Genomic DNA, 27754 nt, shown 5'->3' with positions numbered 1-27754 from the left:
CAATTTACATATTAATAACATTATGAAAACAAATAATACTGAAAACTTTTAAGAACTCATCAATTCTGTGGTCATTGAGAGGACTGAAAACCCATTGTTTTCTTTTTAAAATAAATTTTTATCAATATCTTTTGTTTTTAACATAACCTAAATTCCTCCTGAATCTCTCTCCCTTCGCTGAAAGAGCTTTTAAAATTACAATTAATTTCTCAAAAAAACAAAAAGAAAGAGAAAAACTTAGCGAAACTAGGTAAACACATTTAAAATTAAAATTAAAATTAAAATCTTGGTCATCATATGCTATGTTTTCCACCCAATGCTACTCCTACTTTTCCAGAGTCTGTGGAGGTTTCTTATATATTTCTTCTTTGAGATCAAGTTTTTTTCTATGTAATTTTCCAACATTCATTTTCAATTATTTTGGTGGTTATTTCATTTAGATTGTTGTATCATTGTGTATATTGTTTTCCTGGTTTACTGCACTTTGTATCAATATGTTTAAGTATTTCCATGCCTCTCTGTATTCATCATATTTGTTTTTTCTTTCTGCCTATAATATATACTATTCCATTACATTTATTTACAATAATGTGTTTAGGCATTTCCCAGTAGATGGATATCTACTTTGTTTCCAGTTCATTGCTACCATAAAAAAAAAAAAAAGGCCTACTATAAATATTTTGGTGTGTGTGGAGCCTTTCCTTTTTTTTTTTTTTTGGTCTCCCAGGGGTATATATCTAGTAGTAAACTCTCTAGGTCAAAGTGTATTGGCATTTTAGCCACTTTTATTTGCATAATTCCAAATTGCTTTCTTCTATGGTTATGTACAACTCCACCAGCAATAGATAACTGTGCCTGTATTTCCATAGCTCCTCCAACACTGGTCATTCCCGAGTCTAGTTGTTTCTTCAAAATACATCTTGGATTCAACTCCTTTCCTGAATTCCGGTGCCAGTGCCACTGTACTAATTCATGCAGGTCCTTATCATTTCATGCCTGTATTGGCTGCTCTGTTTACCTCTTTGCATTTTTTCCTTTGGTTTCAATTCAATTCAATTCAGTAAATATTAAGTGCTTATTTTGTGCCAGGTACTGTATTAAGTGCTGGATATACAAATAAGAAAAATAAAGTCCCTGTTCTTAAGGAGCTTTCAGTATAATGGGGAGAAGGCAATATACAGAAAGAAACTGAAAAGCATGGAGAGGCAATTTATGAGGTATCTGGCACAAGGGCATGATGTTTCATGGAGTTAGAACTAAGTAGAGCGAATGAAGTTGATGGAAAATTATGGAAGCTAATGGACAATGAAGTTAATCTGTAAAGTTTATAAAAGAAGGCATAGGGAGGAGTTTATTGCTCTCCCTTCCTGCCCTCCAGGACACAGGGGAGAAGCAACTGAAGGAGCGGAGAAGGTTTTGAGGTTCCAAAACTGAGTGATAAGATTGTAAATGATGGGCTTCTTTTGGAGAAGCCATGAAGTTCCCTGGAGTTGACATCAAACAGATATGCTGATGGAAAGTGGTTCATCTTATATATTGCTACCAGACTAATATTTCATAAGCATTGCTTTCCATTTTGACTCTTCTTCTTAAGCTCCATTATCATCTTTTATTTTATATTGCTTTCCTGGTTAGTTTTTAGGGTCCTATGTAATCTGTCTTCACCCGTCCTCCTGAGTTTTACTTCTCTCTACTCTTTAATATAAATCCTTTACTTCATTCTGGCTCAACTCTTTATCATCCTGTGGATATTAATGTGTTTTTTCTTCCTCCATACCCTTATTCATACTATTTTCTTTACTTAGAAATGGTCTTACGGCTTCCTAATTTCAAAATCTACCCAGTCTTCAAAGCTCAGGTACAATTCCGGCTATTTCAGCCCACATAGATCTCTTCTTTTGAATGCTTTTTCTTTATGTATATCATTTGAGGTTATAGGTAATATTTTGGATATTTCATAATTTATAATGTCATTTCTGATAAAGCTTATTCAGGCTGTATTAGGTTAAATCTTAAGAACAGAAAAGTAACATGGTATCACAGATGTATGGCTGGAAGGGAACTTGTTGGTTGGCTGGTCTACCCTTTTCTCCCACTTTACAGATGAGGAGACTGAGGCCCAGGAAGTTAAATGAATTGCTGACCATTTACACAGGCAGTAAGTAGTAGAGCTAGTATATCAACACAAATTTTTTTCCCTTCCAAATCTAGTGCTCTTTTCTATTATATTTGTCATTCTTTCGTAATTTTCTCTTTATACTGGGAAATTTCGAAGTTAAAAGGTTTAGAATTCCATGCATCAGAATTAAGAGGCCCCTAAAAATGTAGTATATTATTATATTAATATAATATTATTATAATATATTATAATTATAATATACTATAACATTATATTAATATTATTATTACATTATTTTATTATAATAATATTTTATTATAATTATACTCTTATTTAATATTATATTTATTATTAATTAACATTATATTATAATTATATGTAATAAAGTAATATAGTATATAATGTAATAATGCTAAAATAAAAAGAATAGAATCATGATAGCTCTCTAGCATTTATATAATATCTTTAAGGTTTGTAAAGAATTCTACAAATATTATCTCATTTTATTCCTTGAGAGTTAGGTGCTAAGTTTCAGGACAAGCCTAAATATATGCTGGCTCTTTGATGTTTTTTCAAACCTTACATTCCTGTATGCTTTCAGTGGAAACAACTACTGAGTATTGAATTGTTTCAGTTGAATAAACATGAATTCTCATGGCCAAAGAGAAAAACGAACTGTGATTTTTTTTTTTTTTTTTTTAGGAAACAAGATTTATAAGGTGACCTCAAAAAAGTATTTATTATTAAATATATTTTAGGAAAAATAATGGATTTTGTGAACTCAAAGTTTTGGGTCATCCCCATGTCTTTGTTTTACTTGCAAAATATGCCATACTTCATAAAGGAATTTCCAAACTGCAAAAAATGCTCTGAAAATTTTTGCCATATGTCCTGGTTCTGTTCCTGTGTAATTAGATTCTGGAATAAGGTACAAAATAACCTTTGGTTAGTATTTCAAACTAACATAACTTGTACCTCAGAATTGTGTTTACTGTAGCTGGACAGGGAGCTCCATCTGAATTGCTCTAGGAAATTGTTTTTTAACCTCTCCTCATAGGTCAAGCAAGCCATTTCAAGAGTGCATTGGAGAGGAAACCTACTAGTTCATCTAGGTGATTATGCTTCAAATGTCTAACACCCAGTGAAGCAGCTAAGTTTCAGGAGAAGACTTTAAATAAGTGCTAGTTCTTTGATTTTTCAAAACGGACATTCCGATGTGCTTCATTTTCATTGGCAATTTTCTTTCTTTTTTTTTTAATTAAATTTATTTATTTAACTTTTAACATTCATTTTCACAAAATTTTGGGTTACAAATTTTCTCCCCTTTTATCCCCTCCCCCGCCCAAACACCAAGCATTCTAATTGCCCCTATGACCAATCTGCTCTCTCTTCTATCATCCCTCTCTGCCCTTGTCTCCATCTTCTCTTTTGTCCTGTAGGGCCAGATAGCTTTCTATACCCCTTTACCTGTATTTCTTATTTCCTAGTGGCAAGAACATTACTCGACAGTTGATCCTAACACTTTGAGTTCCAACTTCTTTATATCCCTCCCTCTCCACCCCTTCCCTTTGGAAGGCAAGCAATTCAATATAGGCCAAATCTGTGTAGTTTTGCAAATGACTTCCATAATAGTTGTGTTGTATAGGACTAACTATATTTCCCTCCATCCTATCCTGTCCTCCATTACTTCTATTCTCTTTTAATCCTATCCCTCCCCATGAGTGTCGACCTCGGATTGCATTCTCCTCCCCATGCCCTCCCCTCTATCCTTCCCCCCACCCTGCTTGTGCCCTTGTCCCCCACTCTCCTGTATTGTGAGATAGGTTTTCCTATGAAAATGAGTGTGCATTTTATTCTTTCCTTTAGTGGAATGTGATGAGAGTAGACCTCATGTTTTTCTCTCACCTCCCCTCTTTATCCCTCCACTAATAAGTCTTTTGCTTGCCTCTTTTATGAGAGATAATTTGCCCCATTCAATTTCTCCCTTTCTCCTCCCAATATTTCTCTCTCACTGCTTGATTTCATTTTTTTTTTTAAGATATGATCTCATCCTCTTCAATTCACTCTGTGCACTCTGTCTCTATGTATGTGTGCGTGTGTGCATGTGTGTGTGTGTAGTCCCACCCAGTACCCAGATACTGAAATGTTTCAAGAGTTACAAATATTGTCTTTCCATGTAGGAATGTAAACAATTCAACTTTAGTAAGTCCCTTATGACTTCTCTTTGCTGTTCACCTTTTCATGGTTCTCTTCATTCTTGTGTTTGAAAGTCAAATTTTCTTTTCAGCTCTGGTCTTTTCATCAAGAATGCTTGAAAGTCCTCTATTTCATTGAAAGACCATTTTTTTCCCCTGAAGTATTATACTCAGTTTTGCTGGGTAGGTGATTCTTGGTTTTAGTCCTAGTTCCTTTGACTTCTGGAATATCCTATTCCATTCCCTTCGATCCCTTAATGTAGAGGGTGCAAGATCTTGTGTTATCCTGATTGTATTTCCACAATACTTGAATTGTTTCTTTCTAGCTGCTTGCAATATTTTCTCTTTCACCTGGGAATTCTGGAATTTGGCCACAATGTTCCTAGGAGTTTCTCTTTTTGGATCTCTTTCAGGTGGTGTTCTGTGGATTCCTTGAATATTTATTTTGCCCTCTGGTTCTAGAATCTCAGGGCAGTTTTCCTTGATAATTTCATGGAAGATGATGTCTAGGCTCTTCTTTTGATCATGGTTTTCAGGTAGTCCCAGAATTTTTACATTGTCTCTCCTGAATCTATTTTCCAGGTCAGTTGTTTTTCCAATAAGGTATTTCATATTATCTTCCATTTTTCCAATCTTCTCGCTATGTTCTGTGATATCTGTCTTTCTCACAAAGTCCTTAGCGTCCATCTGTGCCATTCTAGTTTTGAAAGAACTATTTTCTTCAGTGAGCTTTTGAATCTCCTTTTCCATTTGGCTAATTCTGCTTTTGAAAGCATTCTTCTCCTCATTGGCTTTTTGAACCTCTTTTGCCAATTGAGTTAGGCTAGTTTTCAAGGTGTTAATTTCTTCAACATTTTTTTGGGTCTCCTTTAGCAGGGAGCTGATCTGCTGTTCATGCTTTGACTTCATGTCTCTCATTTCTCTTCCCAGCTTTTCCTCTACCTCTCTAACTTGATTTTCAAAATTCTTTTTGAGCTCTTCCATGGCCTGAGCCCATTGGGTGGGCTGGGACACAGAATCCTTGATTTCTGTGTCTTTGCCTGATGGTAAGTATTGTTCTTCCTCATCAGAAAGGAAGGGAGGAAATGCCTGTTCACCAAGACAGTAACCTTCTATAGTCTTATTTCTTTTCCCTTTTCTGGGCATTTTCCCAGCCAGTGACTTGACCTCTGAATATTCTCCTCACACCCACCTCGCCTCCTGATCCTCCCAGCCAGCGTTTGGGGACTGAGATTCAAATGCTTCTTCCAGCCTTAGGGCTTTTGGTGGGGGCAGGGCTGCCATTCAGTGTGAGATTAAGTTCAGCTGCTCAGGTGGGGGCAGGGCCGCCTCTCAGGCTCAGTTCCCTCAGGGAGTTTATGCACAGACCTTCCACAATGGATCCAGGCTCCTGCCCCCTTGGGGAGCCCCGGTCTGCAGCTGCCTCTCAGCTTCTACCTCCCCGGGGGGCCTGAGTTATGGGGGCACCCCACTCCCCTTTCGACCCGCCAAAGAGACTCTCTCACTGACCCCTGTCACCTGTGGGTGGAGGGACCCGCGTGGCCGCTGGAGATCCTATCCCTGAAGCCCGCTCGGATCTTTTCCTCTCGGTGCCGCGACCGCGGCAGGGCTGCACTCAGCTCCCAGTCCTGGCGCCCAGTCCACAGTGCGAAGGACCCCCCGCGAGAGGTTTGCAGGTCTCTCCGGAACAGAAATCTCCCTCGCTCCAATGTTCCGTGGCCTCTGGGTGCAGAATTTGCCGTGAGTTACTTCCCTGTAGCCGTTCTATGGGTTGTGGGTTCGGAGGTATGTGTATGTGTGTCTTTCTACTCTGCCATCTTGGCTCCGCCCCTCTCATTGGCAATTTTCATGTGATACCCATGCTGACCAAACCAGGGCTGGTTTTATAATGAGTTAGAGTAAATGGCATTATGTTGGTATTATTATAGGATATTTGTGAAGATTCTACCCAAATTCTAGTTTGTTGATTTCTGAAATTCTCGAATGGTTGCGAGCCATTTCTTTGACTTAAATTTTGTTCCTGTCAAAATGCAAATGCCCTTGTGGAGTCATATCTTCAGCCCTCTTAGTCATTTATTCCTCCATGTGTATGATTTTATAAGATCTTTTTCTTAGAGTGGGTTTTGTAATGGAGGGAGGATAGGTAGAACATGAGCATATGTACCAAAGGAGAAAGAAAGGGGTCTAAGTGAGGACAGAAATCATGTAAATTACACTATGTGAAAATGGAGATGCCAGAGACAGAGTAAACTCTGTTGCTACCGACAAACTGCTTCCCAATTTGGCTTTGTCATGAGTGACAGCCATATTACTTGATCTTTCTATCTCAAGTCTCATTTCTAGAATATGGATAATTGCTCTTGCAAATAATAAACTATTTGGGAGGAAGAGATTCCAAACAGTTATCTTATGATTTCCGAAGAGGAGAAATAGAAACTCTGATGAGACATCACATTCACTGTGTGTGTGCATACATGCATCTACTAGAAGGGAATCACACACTGTCTGAATTAGTTACATTGCATAGTTACATATAGCACCTGGGGCAAGAGAACATGTTTAAAATTTAGAGTGCCTCTCCCTTAAACAGGATTTCAAGAATTAGAATTATAAGAAAAGATTGTTTATTTGAGACCAATGACAGTATTTTTGGTGGCCAAATTTAGAAGCTGTAAGATAGCGGATTCTATTTTTTGTTTCTTTTCTGAAGAGTCTTTTATTTCCTCAATTGTCTTGATTGCACAGATATTTATTAATCATTATGTGCAAATGACAGTGCTGTTAAATCTTTCTCAAGGTTTAACAAGTGGTTAGAGCTATATGAATGGGTAAAGCTGATTTCTGAGGCAGATTCCATTTGTTTCAGGACAATATGAAAGTTCATTTAAGCAAGTGCAAGTTGGTGGGGCAGGGGTGGTATTTAACATTTTCTCCTCTACACATGGTTTTGAATTTAAAAAAAAACCATTTAGCTAAGTGAAATGCTAGGAGGTGGCATCTTATTGGTAGGCAGGTCCATTTTCATTACTTTAATTGTGTGATTTATCAGGATTTTCAGCTTTTTATAAATGTTATAGTGTTATAGGACAGAATTAAAAGGATTTAGAATAAAAGGAGTTTAAGAAAAGGACTGTGACAGGATTGCTGTACTTTTTACATTTAGTGGATTTAGCTAGCAGTTTTTTCATTTTCATCATCATACTTCATTCAGTTAAACAATGTAGAGCAGGTGTGTGTAACGTCATTCTATCCCATATGTGAATAAACACACCATTTATATATAAAAAAATTAATCTCCACAACTTGGAGGATTACATTTTCCCCGGAATTACACATAGGGTAGTGACTCCATTAAGCATTGTGGAGAGCACATGTTGCTGTTTGTACTGCATGAAAAATCAGGTTAATAGCTACCATGTTCCTGAGATTTCAAAGTCCCTATAGTAATGATTTTCTAATGTATTAATATTCAAGTTGTCAGAAAATTAACTTATTTCATGCAGATCAAGATTTTTCATGCATTGTCTTCCAATTTCTGAGTTAATCATAAAATAGTATGAAGCGTGCCCTGAATATATTTTTCTTAAAACATATCATATATGGGTAGTCTGTATTTTAGAAAGGTTTTATTATTCACATTTATCTATATCATGTCCCTGCTCATTAACTTTCCTGCTTTTATGGGTTTTTAAATTTATTTGCCTTTGTTTTGAAAAATGTAAAACTTTTAACTACGTTGATCTGTGGACTGATATGCCGTTAGTATATATTTGTTCACTAATGTGAATGTGGTTTTCCTAAAAACAAAAAAAGTTTACTCAATCATTATACCTTAATGAATGAGGTTCATATTTTAAAAATCTAAACCCTAATTTAGCAATTATTACTTTTACAGACCACAGATGTTTCATTTATCAAAATTTCAGATCAGTATGTATAGTATAGGTGGAAACCATAGAGATCTGGTAAAACCTAGGAAAAGAGAGACAAGGAAAATGCACTTACTCCTTTCAAGTTATACATAAACTTCTTGTTGAATGTAAAGTTATTGATGTGAACCATTTTAATATTACAGTTACCCAAATATAGAGGAGTGAAGTTAGACTTGTATGGATAAAGTTTAGTTACAATTAATATGTAACTTAAATACTGTGTATGTACTAGATCTGTTAATTATTAATAGTTGGGTTAAAACTGATATTGTTAATTATAGGATCTGATAAATTTGTAAAGGGTTCCTGCCTACGATCCATTGTAAATTAAGTTTTGAACAAATATATTTCAGATGCTTTCGTAGGTAAAAATAGCATTGGTTTATAAAGTAGACTCAGTGTTTCTGAATCTATACACTAGTTCAAACAACTTTAAAAATATTTTTAACAATTAAATTTTTATTTATGCATTCTTACATTTTGCATAATTTCCCCCAGTCTCATCCTCACAGTGATCCATCTTATATAACATATAATATTTTTAAATACAAAAATTGAAAAAGAGAAAGAGGAAAAAGTCAGCAACAGCGATCATTACATCAAAAAAGCATGAATATATGTATATATAGTACCACACTATTACTTATTGTTACCTCTGCAGAGAAATAGATTGGAGGGATGTCTTTCCATATCTCTTCTTTTTAATCATGTTTTTCTTTGTAATTTTGCAGTATTCAGTTTTCATTTTTTGTGTGAATTTTTTTCAGTTACATTGCTGCAGCAGGAAGTATTAATTTAATGATTTTTGTCAACAACAGAACCCTTCATGTAAGAAGATACAGTGGCTCCACTCATTTTGAAAGATTATCCTTCATCATATGATATAATCTAATAAGGTATACAGAGTGGTGCTCATTGGATGCAAAATTTTTCTTCCTTAATTCCCAGCTTTGTTACTGTCTCTTCTTTTGGAAGTTGAAAGCTGTGTTACATCATAAGGAGACAGCATGGCATAGGAGAAAGAGCCCTGGGTCTCAGAGTCAGAGGACCTGATTTCAAATCATTCTGGAATAGATAACCATCTAGCTCTAATTCTGTGATAGTTTGATTTTGTCAAATATAGCATTACAACCTGAGTGTCAGACTCTCAATAGGTTTTCCAGACAAAATCTTTGTCCTCACCCTGAGGATGGTGCTGGAGAAGAACTTTCTTGTATTTGATTACATTCAATAGAATTGACCATGTGGCTCGGGATCTTTTAAAACCAGATAGCTGTTCTGTTATCATTTTTTTTTAACCTTTTCTCCCTTCTCTTTTTAAAAAGCTTAGGGCCTAACAGTGCAAGTGAGTCATTTCACTGTGTAGTTAATTAAAAAGAACCTTGGATTAGAACTCAAGATGCCCTAGGTAATAGTCACAGCTCTTTCTATACCTCCCCACAACTTTTGGCATGTTGTTTATCCTGTTCTCTGATTTATTAAATGGGGGAAATCATCTGTTCTACTAGGGGCACAGGGATTTTATTTTAGAGTGAGAAGATAACATGTCCTAGTCCATTTCAGCTGCTTTTTGTGGGATTCCCCAGAAGAGGAAGTGATTCCAAATATTACCTTTATTTAGCCTTTATTTGGCATATTTTAACTCACACAAAGGAAGGGATGAGAGTTAACTTAAGACATCTGGGGAAACAAGGAGAGAAGAAGGAGCTGGGAAACATATGGATCATAATCACTAGAAAGATAAGCATCCAACCAAATCCCAGGAGGAGATAAGGTTCATACATATATGACTCAGTCAGATGAAAGATGTCTGGACCTTGGGTCAGCTGATCTTCAGATTTTAGCAAGTAGACCAAAAAGGTTAGTGATCCTATGAGAAGCCCCCTTCTGACTCAAGTGATGCCAGACTCTGTTCATTCTTCCTGCTTTGGTGCTGGTATACCTAGGCACTATTCTCCACTTGTTCATGCCTTCATCAGCCTTCCTGATGTGGATGAAGGCCACATATTTTATAGAAAGGGACAGGGCCTCCATAGCTCATCTGATATTTGTATTTGATTTGATACCTTTTGATATTACAGGAAGGATTAATTTCTAAGAAGAATTATTTCCGCTAATAGATATACAAAGCACACTTTACATAAAAATTATATCTTCTCTTTGTTGATTATTTACAAGTTATTCAGTACATAGCTTGTTTTTACAAGTTGTTTGTCACTCCTATTAGAGTTTGAGTTCCTTCATAAAAGGGACTGCCTTTTTCCTTTCTTTGTATCCTCGGTACTTAGCACAATGCCTGGGACATAATGTTTGCTTAATAAATATAGATTGGTTCATTGACTGATTGTTTGATGGATGAGAGAGCAACAATTATTTTTATAGTAATTATGATGTTTATGATGATGACAAAGGCAAGTATCATGTTCTTTTCATGAAAAAGAATGTTTCAGAGCCTCCTTCATTTAAGGTCCTTTCTTTTTTGGTGAGAAATAAAATCCTGATGAAGAGTACAATGTGTAGTATATTGTGCAAATATTTGAATTTTCTGTCTAATCACCTATTGGAACAGCTCATATTTTGCTCTCTTAAAAAATTTTTGTTGTTCATTAGATCATATAAAGATAGCTAGCTAGTGAATAGCTACTGAACTGGGAAGGCCAGATGAGGAGGTGCCATTTATTTTCTTTGGAAAAAATTTGGTCTTTCTAGATTTCACTCCAAAAAGCATAAATTCATGATTAATGTGTCTTACTATCGTATGCAACTGGAAACCTTTAGAGATGATTTTTTTTTAAAAAGAGAAAACATACAAAAGTACTTCTAACTTTAGCCTTTTTTATGCTTTGTAACAGATTCACAGAAGTGTGACAACTTTGCTGAGAAGAGGCCTCTGCTTGGTGTTTGTAAGAGTATCGGATCTTCTGGGTAAGGAAAGATCTTTTTAAAAAATGTTTTTTCAGTCACTCATTACTAAAACTCCAGCTAAACATTGATTTCATAAACTCTTCTTTTTGAAACCATAAAATTATTTTGTGACATACCTATTGAATTTTTCATTCATGGAAGCATAAAACAAATGCATTTTTAATGCAATATCTTGTTTGTACATCACTTTATTTTCCACCACTGTTGGTACTTCTGGCCCCTCCTCAAGAGATATCCCTTAGAACAAATACTTTAAAAAAAAGAAGAAAAAAATTCCATAAAAATCAGTAAATATATAAAAACTTCTGGCATTGCATGCAAGGTCCCATACCCATGGATTCCCTACTTCTTCTGATGAGTTGGGGCGAAGTGTTTTTTCATATTTCTTCCTGTTCAACTCTTTGTTCCCCCTGACCAATGGCACCTACTTATTTCTAATTTTTTGCCACCACAGAATCTTCTGTAATTTAAAGTAAATGAGGCTTTCCCCCTCATTTTACTGAGCAAGTGCAGTGGTTTTATGGTTCTGGATTTTTGTATTGTATTGACTGCAGCAGTGCTAATTAAGTCATATCTTTGTAGAATAGGAATGGTAATATTGACTCTCCTTACAGGCTAACTGTGATTCCTAACATTGTATAACACTTAAAACAAAAAATTCCCAGCTATTTTCATTTCTTCCCTGTCATATTTCTTTAAAATGGGAAGAAAATTTATTGAAATTGGTGACATTATATATAAAATCATTTGGGGCTTGGAAGGGGAGGGAGAAGTATAGAGAATGGATGGACCAGTGGTGTAACATATTAGCCTAGCCATTGTACTTCTTCCAAAAAATATTTGCCGTTGCTTCTTATTTTAAGGGGCTTACTAGGCCATAATGATTTTCTAGGCCACCAGACTATTGTCTTAAAGTATCCAGAATTAGTGTGTAGTTGTCAGTAAGTATTTGCTGTGTGTGCTTGGTACTACGGCTAAGATTTTAAAAAGTAAATATTTATTTCTGTCTCTTGTTTTTACATGTCTAAATTTCCTCTGTGTCTCTATTTTTTCAAGGACCACTCCTTATAACAAAGAATTTTTTTTTAAAAAAGGAAAAATGATAAAGAGGAAGAAGAGGGGAAAAAAACAACAAAACCAACAAATTGACAAAATATGACAGTATATGCAATGTTCCACTACAGTTTTCAGCCTCCCACCTCACCAAAAGTTTGGGCAGAGGTGTCTTTTCATATCTCTTCTTTAGGATCAAACTTGTTCCTTGTAATTTTAAAGCATTCCTTTGCAGGTGTATTCTGGTAACTTTTCTTTCTATTTATGTTGTTGTAGTCATGGTCTATATTGTTTTCTTAGCTCTCATTAATTGATTGTATCTTTTCATGTAAATCTTTTTATGCTTTTTTACATTAATCACATTATTTCTTACAATGCAGTAATATGTCCTTATGTTCTTGTGCCACAGTTTGTTTATGCATTCACAAATTTATACGTATCTACTTTGTTTCCAGTTCATTTCCACTCCAAAACATTGTTATAAATGTTTTATTGTGTAGAACCTTTCTCTTTGTCAGTAACCTGAGGGTCCTGGGTATTTGCCTAGTAGTGGAACCTCTGGATCAAAGGCTATGGCATTTTAGGTACTTTATGTACATAATTCCAAATTGCTCTTTTTTGAAGTACTAATTCACGGCTCCATCAACAATGGATTAGTTTGCTTGTTTTTTTTTTTTTTACAACCCCTCCAACCATTGACTATTCGCATCTTTTTATGATCTTTGCCCATTTTCTTGGTAGAGGGTGAAACCTCAGGGTTATTTTGATGTGCAAATTTCTCTTATTATTGAGGTTGTTAATAATTTATGCTTCTTTTTGAAAACTGCTTCATTTGTTTATTTATTATGAACATAATATTTTTCAGCCAATATTACCAATTAATTTAACAGCTAAGGAACAAAAATGCAAATAGACCTTCTAAAAAAGCTTTACATTTTAACAGTGACCTTTTTTGTTCTCTTTTAGGTCTCTCTTTTGCCTCCTTTAACAATTTTTGATAGTCTTTCTTCATCAATATGCATATTGTTCTTCTTATTCCACTTTTCTTACTTTGAATTCTGTTGTACAAATTATAAATTTCCAGAATGTCAGAGTAGCAAGCAACCTTAGAAGTCATCCAAGCCAACTTTTATCTGAACAGGATAATGGCATCATCCATGACAAGTAGTCATCCAGTCTTTCCTTAAGGATTTCAAGTGTTATTCCACTCTTTCCTGAGAAAGGCCATTTAACTTTTGGATAGCTTTAATAATTTGAATTATTTGCTTTTATCTAAATTGTTTGCCTCTTTGTATCCTCCTGCCCATTTTTTCCAATTTGCTCTATAAGACCAAGAAGTACATGTCTAATTTTTCTTCCTTATGATGGTCCTTCAGATACTTGATGACCACTGTCATGTCCTTTGTAAGTCTTCTTTTCATCACACCACACTCCCCCAGTTCCTTCATTTAATCATCATGCAGCACGACCATATACCCCTTCTGGTGACATCTTGGCCTCCTCCTATAGACACTCTCCAGTTTGTCATTTGTTTCTTCCATTTTGGCAACCAGACTGAAAATAGTATGCAAAATATGTTATGACCAGGGCACAGTATGGAGAAATTATGACTTCCCCTTTCATTAATGCATCCTGTAATTGCTCTAACACTCTCATGGATTACAATGTTGATTCCTGTTGAACTTGGAATTATCGAAAATGCCCATAAATGCTGTGTCTCCATGACTTCTCATGTTTTCATTTATGAAGTTCTTTTTAGAGCCTTTACATATTTCTTTGAATTCACATTTTTCTTTTTTCTTTTTTATTGTAGAGTATTCTCTCATTTCGTTAATTTAGCAAAATTTATTCAGCCATTTCCTAATTGTTGTATATGTTGGTAGGTCTTTTTTTTTTTTTTGCCATTTCAAATGAAATAGCTTTGAATATTTTTGAATAGATGCATCCTTTTCCTTTTCATGGCATATTTTGTGCCATAATCTGTGACACTTTAAAAAAGTTCTGAGAGATCAAGTTTCTGGGTAAATTAAAATCACTTTTATTGACTACATCTAGAAAGTGATCAACAGAAACAGGCTCATTGTTCCCTTCCCTTAGTAGCCAAAGAGAACACACTTGTTGAACCTTTGATATTAATCAAGTCGTTTGAAAAAGGGGTGCAACTCTGGTCAATAAGTAATAAAAGAGAATGAATATTATAATGGGAGGTGGATTCTATTTAATTGAGGGTCTTTGGAATGCATGACTTGAATCACCCATGTTTTGATAGAAGAGCCTTATCAATTTCAATATCATCTGTCAGATAAAAGGGAGGATCCACATTTTCCCAGACCTGTCTGAGTGAACACAATGAGCAAGAATTAGCTTAAACTTAAGAATCTCTTTTACTGTCTTTGATTAGATCTCAGCCACCCTAGCTCGGTATGTCTTTTAGAAAGATTTCCCACACTAATTGATTTCTGGATGAAAAAGTAGAAAAGGGGAAAAATCTTGTTCCTCATGTAATAATTAGTTATTATTACTAGAGAGAAGTAAATAATTTCTCATGAGTCCTAATAGTATGATTCAGGCAAAGACTTTTTAAATGTATAGGAAGATCCCTGAACAATGTTGAAAGGAAAAGGATTTTGAGTCAGAACATCTGGTAGATGCTGACACAGCAGGGAAAATGGGAAGCAGTTGCCATAGAGTATCCTTCCTCCCAACCTGGATATATTGCACTGGGGGACCAAGAAGGAAGGAAATGGCCATAGAAAGTGGTTTTCACTCCAACCCTTTTCTGACTGATTGCTGAACCTGTGGCAACGGTCCTCAAGGATGACCTCAGCATTCCCAGTTCACTCTTTATACTCATACTCTCTTATTCCATCTAGTCACCTCCCCTCGTATTTCTTCCACAACATTTATTTCTGCTTTATTCTAGGGATTGGGGCCCATGTTTTCTGGGAATTTCTAACAGTCTCTCCTTTCTCTTCTCTTTTGCTGCTTTTTGCCTTTATCATGTTTACCCTAAACACAGAAGGTGCAGTTAAGTGAGATACAACCATATTTACTTATTATTGTTGTTACCTTCCTGTACTTCATAGAAAATACTTAATTCTGCAAACTTAATCCTTAATTCCAACAGGTGAATTTCTATATTCTTATTGTGATACTCAGAGTTGGGTTTTTTTCCTTCCCTCAATTTAAATATTTAATTATTTTTCCCTTTAGTAAAGGTAAAAATTAAACCTTCACCTCTATCTCCAAGTCATTGTTCAGTGTATATCCTTACTTTAATGTCATGCTATTTTCTTTTCTTACCTTTCATAAAAAGGTAGTCATGGCTGACCAGAAGTAAGTATATTTATTTTGACTTCTTGCTGTGCTATCTGTTTATAATTTTCTAAACTGTTTATAGTGTGTGATGTGTTTGTTAGAGTGTTTATAATCTCATGAACATTTTGAGATAGGACTATGTGTTCTGTTTGTTGCAATTGTTGCATTACAGTTCTTGGTTAACTGGTGTAGTTCTACAATCCTAGCAGTTGATTCCAGTAGAAAGCTTTTTTAAGATTTTGTTGCAAGAATTTGTATTGCATTTCAAAGGCAGCGAATTACAGAAAGGAAGGTCTCATAGATAGAAAAATAATAGCAGTACTTTTTTGTGGCAGCAAAAAACTGGAAACAAGTGAGTGCTCATAAACTGGGGAATAACTGAATACATTACTGTAATTTGTTATTATTTTGCCATATAAAATGATGAATGTGAAGAATTCTTAGAAAAAAATTTATATGAACCATTGCTGAGTAAAGAAAGAAGAATCAGAACATCCACAATGACTATGTTATTGTAAATGAAAACAACATTAAAGGGCATATAAAGTCACATTGAATGCATTTGCCAGTTGTATTTCCAAAAGATGTATAGTAGAAAGGTGTATAACCCTGACTATAGAATGCTGCATAGCCTGTCAGATGTAGTTGCTTTGTTGGTTGGTTTGCTCCTTGTTTTCATTTTTTAATAAGAGGGCTTTATGTGAAATAGGACATATTGGAAAGTGATTATATGGTTAAAATGTATCATTTAACATTTTTTTAAAAAAAAGAACAAAATTAATTCTCAAGTATTTATTGCTAAAGAAAGTTGTTCACAATAACAGTAATTATGTTGCTGCTTTGTAGTACTTTAGTGTTTATATTTTAAAGTTTAAATTTTAATGTAAAAAACTGAATTTGTGATAATACGTAGAAAATTATATGGTTTATGCTGTGTTGTTTTGATGTGGTTTACATAGGTACTTTCAAAGACCTGTGAAAATTACTTGTTTTGGTAATCCTTCTATTAAGGCAGGTAACAACTCTTTTATACCTACTCTTCCTGTGTGTTTGTCCAAATTTTCCCATTAATAAACAATATAGTGATAGATTTCCTCTTGCTCCTTTAATATGTCAGGAGTACCAATATACTAGTCCAGATCAGACACTTCCTTGATAATGACCTAGGTGTCATCTTGGATTCCACACTGTCTCTCACCCTTCATATTCAGTCTGTTGCCGGATTGGATATGGGTGGGAGGGGGTTGTTTTTTTCAGCTTTCCAACATCTCTTGAATATCATTCCTTTTCTGCTCTGACACTGCACCCCTTGTGGTAAAGGCCCTCATCACCTCCTGCCTTGACGTTTGCAGTACCTTGCTAGTGAGTCTGCCTACATTCAATCTTTCCCCACTTCAATCCATCCTCCATTCAGCAACTAAAGTGATTTTCCCAAAGTATAGATGCTATCATTTTATAGATTGGTAAACTGAGATTGATAGAATTTAAGTGTGTTGTTCAGGTTCACACGGCAAGTGTGAGATAGGATTTGAGCCTTGGTCTTCTTGATTCCAAGTCCTGGGCTATATCCAGTACATTTAACTACACAATACCTAACCAAAATCACTTGACTCCAAATCAGATGTTCTTCTTACTATATACCATTTATTAGATCCATTATAGCTGATATTTTGTGACATATATATATATATATTTGTACACATATATCTCACATTACGATATGTGATTTCATGATTATATACAGTTCCCCAATGAAGGAACTTAGTATAGAGGAGAACCAATTTTTAAATATAATATTTATTCACACACACAAATCTTATAAGGTGGAAGAACATTCTATTGATTAGAAATCTGTGAATCCTAATGTTATCATTATTGAAAACTAGGAACCAAATGTATTTCTTGTATGAGATGGTTAAACTCTCTTTAAATTTTTTTAAGGGGGTGGGTATAAAGAACCAAAAGTTATTAAGCAGGAATTTTTGATAGGAAGTGACAAATAATTATCTAAAAAAATCTGATATCAACAACATAACTTTTTAAGTAGAGATTTATTGAGAGAATTTTTATGGAAGTTCATAGGATCGTAGATTTAAAGTTGGAAGAGCTTTAGAAGCCAACTAACCCTTATTATTTAGAAGCCAACTAACTCATGGTAGAGAAACTAAGGCCAGATTAGATTAAATGATTTACTCAAGATCACAGAGGTACTAAGTAGCAAAATAAAGATTTGAACCCAGGACCTCTTATTCCAAAATTGACTTCTATTTCTACTTTACTACGCTGCTTTTTTTGCCTCTTATAAATGCTGAAAATAGTTTTGTTGTGATCTTGCCAATAAAACCTCTTAATTTATTTAGAATTTTGTCAGGGTGGAGAGCACCTCGCTGATGAGTTATTTCTTTGTTTGAATATTGTGTCTAGGAAATCCAAGGGCATTTCCTTTATAAGATAGCAGTAATATACAATGGATAGGGATATGAAAAAATAGGAACTGCTAATTTTGGAATTATTATTTCATGAAACATATCCATAGTGTCCCAAAAGTTTTAGGGTAGTTTAAAGCTGCTTAAAATTGCCATAACGCTCTTGGGATACCTTCTATAATGCGACTGACATTGAACATGTCAGTATGAACAAAGCACTCAGAGAGGTTGGGAGAAGTAGAAAGGGATGGAGAGGAAAGCTGGATAGGAAGATTATGAGGAAAGAGAGTTAGGCCTCCATCCCTCTATGCCAAAGCTAAGTAATTGCAAGAGAAGGAAAAGGACCTTCCTCCTCCCAATCATTTGTTTTTGAAAATAATTTTTCTTATCTTTTAAAAAAATTTAATTAATTTATTTGTTTTCAGTTTTTAACAATCACTTCCATAAATCTTAAATTTTCTCTCCCTCTCCCCTCCCTCCATGAGACAGCATGCAATCGTATATGGGCTCTACACATACATTCTTATTAAACACATTTTTCACATTAGTCATGTTGAATAGAAGAAATAAGATGAATGGGAGAAATCATAGGAAACAAACCAAACAAAACATAACACAAGAAAAAAGAGGCTGCTTCATTCTGTGTTCTGATTCCATAGTCCTTTCTCTGGATGTGGATGACTTTTTGCCTCAAGAGTCCTTTGGGGATGTTTTAAGTCCTTGCATTGCTGTGAAGGGCTAAGTCTATCAGAAACAGTCCTTGCACACTGTGACTGTTACTGTATATAATGTTCTCCTGGTTCTGCTCATTTCACTCAGCATCAGTTCATATAAGTCTTTCAAGGTTTTTCTGAAGTTCAACTGTTCATCATTTCTTATAGCACAATAGTATTCCATTACATGCATATACCACAACTTGTTCAGCTATTCCCAGATTGATGGGCATTCCCTTGATTTCCAGTTCTTGGCCACCACAAAGAGTGCTGCTATAAATATTTTTGTACATGTGGAACCTTTTCCCATTTTTATTGATCTCTTTGGGATACAGCCCTAGAAGCAGTATTGCTGGATAAAAGGGTATGCACATTTTTGTAGCCCTTTGAGCATAGTTCCAAATTGCTCTCCAAAATGGTTGGGTCAGCTCACAGCTCCACAAACAATGAATTAGTGTTCCAACTCACATCTTCTCCAACATATATCATCTTCCTGTTTTGTCATATTGGCCAATCTGACAGATGTGATGTGGTACCTCAGAGTTCTGTTTTGTTTTTCTGTTATCTTCATTTCACAGTAGATTGCTTTCTTTCCCAGGGTTGCTTCCTTTATAACAAAGAAAAAAGAGAATATAATAATTGAGTAAAAGTAGCAAGCATATTGAAGAAGTCTAGTATTATATTAATTGTTCCACATCCAAAGAAGAGAAAAAGATGTCTTCTCCTATTGATGTATACTGAGAGGCATTTGAAGAGGTAAACATGCAGTTAAAAATGTGATGAGATGAAAGGATTCAAATTTATGAAGAATAAAGAAAGTGCTAGTCAAGATGAGGAGCTATGGATATAGTAGTAGCTAGAGAGGTTAGGGTTAGTAGAAAGATTATGGGGAATGGAGACAACCAGGTCCCTCTACCCTAATCTCTTTTCTGGGAATAGCAATTACTTAGAGAATTAGCCTAGCGATTTATGCTTCTTGCAGACTGTGCATGTGTTTTTTGCATTGGAGGCAGGTAGATGACACCATAAAGAGGGCCTTGGACCAGGAAGACTTGGTCTTGGTCCTGGTCAAATCAAGTGTCAGATACCTTGGCAAGCCCTTTAACCTCTGTCTGCCTCAGTTTCCTCAACTGTAATGAGGAGATAATAATAGCATCTACCTCCGAAGATTGCGGATCAAGTGGGACAATGTTGGTGAAGTGCTTCGCACTGGGGAATAATTGAATACATTACTGTAATTTGTTATTATTTTGCCACATAAAATGATGAATATGAAGAATTCTTAGGAAAAAAACTAATATGAACCATTGCTGAGTAAAGAAAGAAGAATCAGAACATCCACAATGACTATGTTATTGTAAATGAAAACAACATTAAAGGGCATAGAAAGTCACATTGAATACATTTGCCAGTTGTATTTCCACATGGTTCCTGGCACATAATAGATTCTTCACAAGTGCTTAATCTTTTTCTCCCTGCTACTCAGTATGCATTTCACTGTACAAGATATTTCAAATATTAGGTCTTCAGTAAATATGTTTTTACTCATTTTGAACAATGTTTTTTACTTTTGACGTTGAGATTCTACATTGGCATAATGTATGCTCTCATTTTTTTTTCTCCCTTAGAATAGTATGTCTTCCTTTAACTAAGAAGTGAAATGGCTATGTTTCAATCTGTAAAAGTACCCTGTCATTCTTGTGTTGAGGGCTTCATGCACTTTCCACTAGATTAACTGGGTTGTGCGTAATGCTATATAATTCCCCATCCTTAGAAAGATTTACACAGTGCAGATTACTCCACATATACCTAAAGGAATGCTTGAATGCCTTCTAGTAGAGCTGGATTCTTGTAGAAGCCTATTCACAGGCTACAAGTAGCCCCCAACAAACTGCTTTTAGGCAATGTCCAAGAAAAGATTTTTTTCCCCTTGTTTTTATTTTTATTTTTTGGTAACTTTGTTAGTTTTCATTTTTAGTATCATATCAAAATGGAGTCATGTCATCTTCCCTAAATCCAGTCTTTCCAGTCTCCAAAGTCTCAGTCACTCCTTTCAAAAGACATACATAAACAAAAAATATTCTTACGTTAAAAAATTGTCTCCAGAAGAAATATCATGAATTAAGGATTCCTGGAAGTTCTCATTGAGAGAATAGACCATAGTAATGGTTCCAAAAAAGCTGCTAAAGTCTTGGAAAACTGTTACTGTTTATTGTGCTAGCAATCCAGGGATTAGATAAATCCATTGTACATCCAATCTACTCTTGCAGATTTCTGTTGCTTTTAAAAACCTGAAAAAGCAAATTACAGATAAAAATGTAAATCTCATTTAAATACATTAAATTTTTTTTGCTTTTTGTCAATCTCCCTTCCCCTTCCTGATCAGTTGCTAAGTCTTGCTGACTCTTCTTCCCTAACATTTCTTAAATTTGTCACTTTTCCTCTTTCTTCTTATATTTATCCCATTAACATCTTGTCTTCACTATTGCTATAGTCTCTTAGTTGGTTTCATTAGTTCTATTTTCTCTCCAAACCATACTCCTCATAGCTTACCTTAGTGTATGTTACTGGCCTTCATGCCATGTAGCAGGCTTTTGACTTCTATCTGTTGATTGAGTTTATCAGGTATCTCATGTGTGCCAGGCACTGTGTTAGTTGTTGGGAATTCAAAGACAAAAACAAAATTGTCCTAGTTATCCTCAAGGAACTGATGTTCCATTTGGTGGGGAGAGTGGAGAGAATGAGATACTAAATCAGTGTATAGGATCACCTTCTTGCAATCTGTAGTACCTGTTAGCTATATTCCAAGTCAGCTACTCTCTTCCCAAACAGATGTTTTCAGGTTGGATCTTTGAGACTATTGACCTAGTAACCGAACAGCATTCCTTAGTAGTTCCTTAGACTACTTGAAAAGAATGTTACTTCAGTTGAAATGAGGATACACACAGTGAGTAGTAAGGGGAAAGAACAACTACATAGCTGCTTGCAAACAACGTAAATGTTGCCAAGTTATAAAAAATAAGCTCATTTCCAAGAGGAGCGAGCTGCTGTCCATGGGGTGAGGGTATGTGGGAATGTGGAATATTACATATATTAACAGATTTTTTTTTTTTACTTATTGATTGGTTTTATTGATTTTTTAAATCCTTTTTTCTTTTCTTAAAAAATTCCTTATTATATAGGATTGTTGGGGAGTGGAGTAGAATGGAGATGATTCACATGATGATTCAGGGGAAATGAGAAGATTTAAAACCAAAAAATCTCAAAAAGATTTATTTATTTAAAAAGAAATTACAAGATTAGTTTCTAGTAAAAGCGCAGAATACAGTCATCAGTACTTGTATACAAAGATGGTAGAATGGTAGAATTGGAAGGGACCTTAGGAATCATGTGGTAAAGACCTCCATCTTACAGAGGAAGAAACTGAGGTTTGTAAGTTTAGTGACTTGCCTTGGTCTTACAGTGAGTGCGTATGTCTGGGGCATAGGTTTGTCACGACATTATTGGCTAGTAGTCAGAAGGACTGATTTTCTTTGTGTATGGGTTGAACTAGATGGCTGCTGAGTTTCCTTCTAATTTTCAGATTTTTGTGATTCTGGATTACTTTTGACCTCACATTGTCAACCAACATGAGATCAAGAATAATTCAGAATCACAGATCCTTGGCTTTCTTTTTATTCCAGAAAATCACACCTTTGTTTTCACAAGGTTTACCAAAGGATCAGCTTAATGCTGTCTCAAGTAGAGCTGCTTCATGTGGAAACCAGTTACCAACATCACTTTCTGCAGTGAACTGTCCCTGAGGCTTTTTTTCTGATACCAAGCATGTCCAATTCTGACTGGGCTTCATCCTGCTGATCTTGTGAGGTCTGATAGAATCATGATCTCAACTGGTATTATTGCTTCAGGCACTGGAATAGATTTATGCCATTCTTCCAGACTCCTCTGATCAAAGTCCTGGCCTTTAACAGCTGTTGCCTGGCCCTCCTTCAGGCACTGAGTAGCTCTCCTGCCAATCTTTCTGGTTCTCCCTAGGCCTTTTGTGGGTGTTCTGGCTTCTATCCTGGCTCTCTACCACAACCCTTTGGCTCTTCAAGTTTCTTAGAAAAGGGGCTTGGCATCTATTGTGCTGTCTTTAGTAATGAGGATGGTGCCATTGGTTCCTGCAGCTGGGGAGTTGCTTTTCTGGCATAAGCATTTATGTGAGAAAGGAGCCAAATTCTAGAGAGCATCATATCAGGTTGGATCCTCTGTAGGTTGACTTTGTCTTAGAGCCACCAGTTTCTTGGATTGTGTTGAATATCATCCCTGTTTATCTCCTTGTGGATGTAGTCACAGTTTAAGGAAATGAGATGACGTATTATGGAGGAATTCTTTTTCAGTTAACCCATATTTGGCAGTTTAATGCTCTAATCCAGGCTTTCTGACCTAGACCACTTTTCCTTCTTAAGATGTGCTAGGCCTCTAGTCACAAGGATCTGTCATGTGAATTTTAATTATGCAATATTCAGTTTGATTCCATTTTTACTTATTAGCTTCAACCCAGTTTTTAACTTTTTTTGTGTGGGTGTAAGGCATGAAGCCAGCACATTTTACACTTGACTCAGTTTAAAAAATATGCACATACATACAGCACTTCAGTATGTTACTTATGTACTGAAGTTTGAGATTGAGGACTAAGGGGGAGTGGGTTATGTAAACCAACACACATACTATTGTGAAAAATGGTAACCATGGCCATGCAAGTCTGCTTCCTCCCTACCCCCCAAATGAATTCCTGAGTGGTGTGTGAGACCTTATTTACAAACAATGTTCTAGTTTCCCTGTGATTCCAGAGCTTCATATTTCCAACGGCCAATAAAATGGTTATATATGAGCTATCTTTTCAGAGCTGCAGCATAGTGAAGTGGAAAGAATTTATTAGGATTTGGGAAGGCTAGGGACCAAGTCTGTGCACTCACATGTGACCATTGGCAAATCACTTAGCATTTTAGTGCCTTAGGTAACAAAAACTCTCATTACAAGATTCAGATTAACATCAGCAGTATGATAATAACCACTTTATACTGTGTCTTTGTATCCTCCTTACCTAATGTCCTTCTGAGCCTATAGTATGAGGTAAAATATATATACTTATTGAATGAATCAACTACTGGGAGTTCTCTGTATTGATAAAATCACTGGTTTGGCCCTAAAGAAATAAGCAAAGATTCATAACTTTAGGGAAAAAATCATTTTTACAGGGCTATAGTACCTGGGCTTCATCTCCACAGCAGGAGGTACTTATTGTTGTCGTTGTGTTTGTTTTGTTCTCAAAGAGGACTATAACATCAGGATGGTCCATGGACATGGCTGAGTGATGGAGGGCTGTGCAGGGTCACCAACCTCACTTTCTTCTCCTGAGCCATCTGGGACCAGTGGCCTGATATTCACCAGGACAACTGGAGATGGCCCAGGATGCAATGTAGCCCTTTCAGGCTGAGGTCTTATCACATTCTCACTTTGAGTGAGATATACTTATTCAATGAATAGGCTTTTTAGTTACTTTAAGTTACCCTTTAATCAAAAAAAAAAAATCAAACTGGGAGTGGAAGATCCTCAGGTTTCCTGAGTAAAAGAGAAACAATTATTGTTTAGGTAGGTACTCTTAGGTGAAGGAAGAAGCTGGGCTATATTTGTATACAAGGTACAGATCCCCTACAACACACAAGTGGCATCCTTGTATTTATAGTGACACATGTAGAGAATAACAGCTCATTCAGCTGCTTGGACTTGCTTTTTTTTGCAGTCCTGTTCCAGTGTCAGCAATTGAAAGCAAGGCCATGTGAGACAGTGTCAGAATTTCTCTTGACAGTGGTGACCTGAGACCAGTCAATCTTATTAGTTTTAGAGAAGTCAAAATAAGTGTAAAACACATCATTGAGGTAAAGTATTTATTGCATACAGTGCTGAGCAACTCATTTATCCCCTCTTGTCCATGGGAGGAAACATGTACATGACCTATTCTTTTCAGATCACAGCAGGAATTAGCCTTTGATGAGATCTGACTGACAAGGTGTGTGAGCAAGGAGCAAGTTCAGACTTGATCTTTCTTTTTAGAAGAGCATGTTATTGAGAAAAGGAGATATTCTTTGACAGAAGGAGCATGAGATTAGGGATTGAACTACCTAAATTCTAATCCTAGCACTACTATTTATAAGCCTTATGATTCAGAACCAAGTCTCTTAACCTTGCTGAGTTACTGTTTCCTTGTCTAAACCTAACAATATCTCACCCATGAGTAAATCACCATTCTTTTGTTTTGTGTTTTTGGTTGGATAGCCTTAAAGAATGATATGGCACATAAAAGAAGGGAGGAAAAAAAGGAGACTGAGGCAAATACGTGCTGTACCCCAAACAAGTCAAAGGCTAAAAATGAAGGGAAAATAACTCCTGTAGTCTCTCAAGAAGAAGAGCCTGTAGGAAAATGGGCAAGAAGGCAAAGGGTGAAGGACTGAAAATGGGTGAAAGGGGGATGTTTGTTTTGGTGGCAGAAGTGGGTGTCACTGATAAATCCTCCTATAGGAAAAGAAAGTTATTTTTTCAAGGGGAATGAGGACCTTACAGTAGTTGTGATTTGTTGTGATTTGGCTTAGGAGAATGGGAATCAGCTGCTGGGGCCATTGATAGAAGAATGGAAGATCATGGATCCAAGGAAGAGATTTCAAGGGGAAATGGGACAAAAATGACTAAAAGGAGGGCAAAGGTCATTAATGAACAGTACAATCAGTTACATAAGAAGACTCCTGTCATAGGGCAGTAACCCCTGTCCCATGCAGGAGGTGATATTCTGTTGTGAGGCAACAAAGGCAGCAGGGATTGATATCTGCAAGGCAATACTGAAACTCTTTGGAGGGAATACTTAAATTGGGTTTTCTAACCCCAAAGTTTTAAGGATGAGGGATACAGAGAATAAAGAAGGACTAAATATAAGGGCCATCAGTCAAAGAATAAAAGTGTGGAGTAGACAGAAAGGGATAACAAATAATGAAGAGAATGAGGGAAAGAAGTCTTTCTTAGGTGCCAAAAATGTAATGAAGTTAAGGAGCAAAAGTGGAGAAGGGAAGAGAAGGGGAACTATCCTTGACTACTGAACTGAGAGGAAGAAAAAGAGGGAGAATTAAATGACCACTAAAAGCCATAAAGACAAAGGAACTCATAAACAAAGCTCCAAAACTAGGGAAAAGGTTAATGGAATTGAGGATGGAATTGAGGGTGAGGGGAAAAGAAATAGTAGGAATAGGATTGCTTTAAAATAAATTAAGCTAAAATATCCCAAGAGATATAACACTATTTTATAGAAGAAGAGGGGAAAATATCCTAATATGGATATAAAATACCCTAATATTAGAAGCAAAAACTAACATTCAGAATGGTTTTGGATAAGTTTAACACAGAGATAAACAAAGAAAAAACATAGAACTGATCAAGTTGTTGAGAAACTAGAGCTCAAAGACTTAAGGCATCTTCTAAATGGTATTGTTAAAGAATATTTGTATTTCTCGGTACCACATGGAACTTTTACAAAATTGACCACATATTAAAGTGCCAAGATATTGCAAACATATAAAAAGGCAAAAATAGTATGTATATCCTTTATAGACTATAATATAATAAAAACAATTTTCAGTGCCGGGACTCCAAAGAAAAGATACAGACCCAAATGGAAACTTAAGACTGAAACCTAAATAATGAATGAGTCAAAAACTAAATCAGAGATACAATTAGTGATTAATTGAAAAAATGCTAATGATAACACAAATAACAGTTTCTGGGATGTAATTAAAGCAGTTCAGGTAAAATCATTCCTGAAAACATATGTTAAGAAAATTTAAGGTCACCGAGGACCAGGAGACCCTGAGGTGGACCTATTAATAGGCTAACAAGTGGGCTGAGCGTAGTAGGGTGACAATGCTGAACAAGTTCCTGGGGCTGCACTTCAAGGAGTTGGTGATATACTGCCTTCCCACAGCAGGCACATGGGGTGCTATTGGTGCCATGTGACTACTTTGGGCCTGATTGTGGATTGGTTGCTATACATCAATGGCAGATTTAAGAAGGACAGTTAAGCTATCTTTTCAGTCTTATAGTTGAGGACTTCCTGGGGATAACTTTTCTCGGGGATTCTGATTGGACACAAATATGAAATGCTCAGGATAGACTTGTCTCTCAGGGACTACCCTTGATGTGTCATTTTGTACAGGGATAATTAAATTTCCCCCTGAAACATGCTGGCTGCTAAGGTATTGAGCACAGGAATAACTGTCACAATAAATTGAATTATATTAGATTCACAGTGACATATGGAATTTAAAAATCCCCACCAAGGTCAAGTTTAAAAAAAAAAGAAAATTTAAAGAGAATTCATAATGTATAATTATTATTATACATTTTCAAAATTAGAAAGCTTATCAAATAAGCAAACCTAAAATAAGCACAAAAGAAGAGACCTTAATTAGAGAACTAGCTGTAAAAGTACTCTCCAAAGGGAGAAAAACTCTTGGTTTTGATGGATTCACAGGAGAATTCTTTCAAACTTTTAAAGAACAGGTTGTATCCAAACTAATCCATTTATTCTCAAAAAACGGAGAAACTGGGGCTGGAGCCAAGATGGCAGAGTAGGAAGACGAACATATACTAGCTCTTACTCTGCAGCCCATAAAATACCTGTAAAGAAGAACTCTCAACAAATTCTAGAGGAGCAGAAGCCACAGAACAATGGAGTGGAGGAGATTTCTATCCTGGAGGGACCTGAAAGACCGATGGGAAAGGTCTGTCAAGCACTGGACGTGGAACAGAGCCCAGCCCTGCCTCGGCCACATGGCACCAAAAGGAGCAGATCTGAGCAGGCTTCAGGGACAGAATCTCCAGCGGCAGCGCAGATCCCTCAACCCACAGGTGCCAAAGGTCAGAGAGAGGGTCTTTTCGGCTGGCCGAGAAGGGAGCAGGGTGTCCCCATAACTCAGGCCCCCTCAGGAGGCAGCAGCAGAGGCAGCAGTGGACAGGGGCTCCCAAAGTAGGCAGTAGCCCGCAT

At 36.1% G+C, this 27754-nt stretch overlaps 1 protein-coding gene across 14 annotated transcripts in view; it reads left to right on the top strand.

Annotated features, from left to right (window-relative positions):
- BCAS3 (BCAS3 microtubule associated cell migration factor) overlaps nt 1–27754 on the top strand; it is an 803928-nt gene that overhangs the window by 84898 nt on the left and 691276 nt on the right. For all 14 annotated transcript variants that reach the window (XM_072637728.1, XM_072637734.1, XM_072637735.1 and 11 more), the window contains one exon: nt 11099–11171. In XM_072637728.1, the coding sequence (XP_072493829.1) occupies nt 11099–11171 (73 nt within the window). The remainder of the gene's footprint in view (nt 1–11098; nt 11172–27754) is intronic.

This window comes from Notamacropus eugenii, chromosome 2 (genome assembly GCF_028372415.1).
Source record: "Notamacropus eugenii isolate mMacEug1 chromosome 2, mMacEug1.pri_v2, whole genome shotgun sequence".
Classification (NCBI taxonomy): Eukaryota; Metazoa; Chordata; class Mammalia; order Diprotodontia; family Macropodidae; genus Notamacropus; species Notamacropus eugenii.
This window is presented reverse-complemented; position numbering and strand designations above follow the sequence as displayed.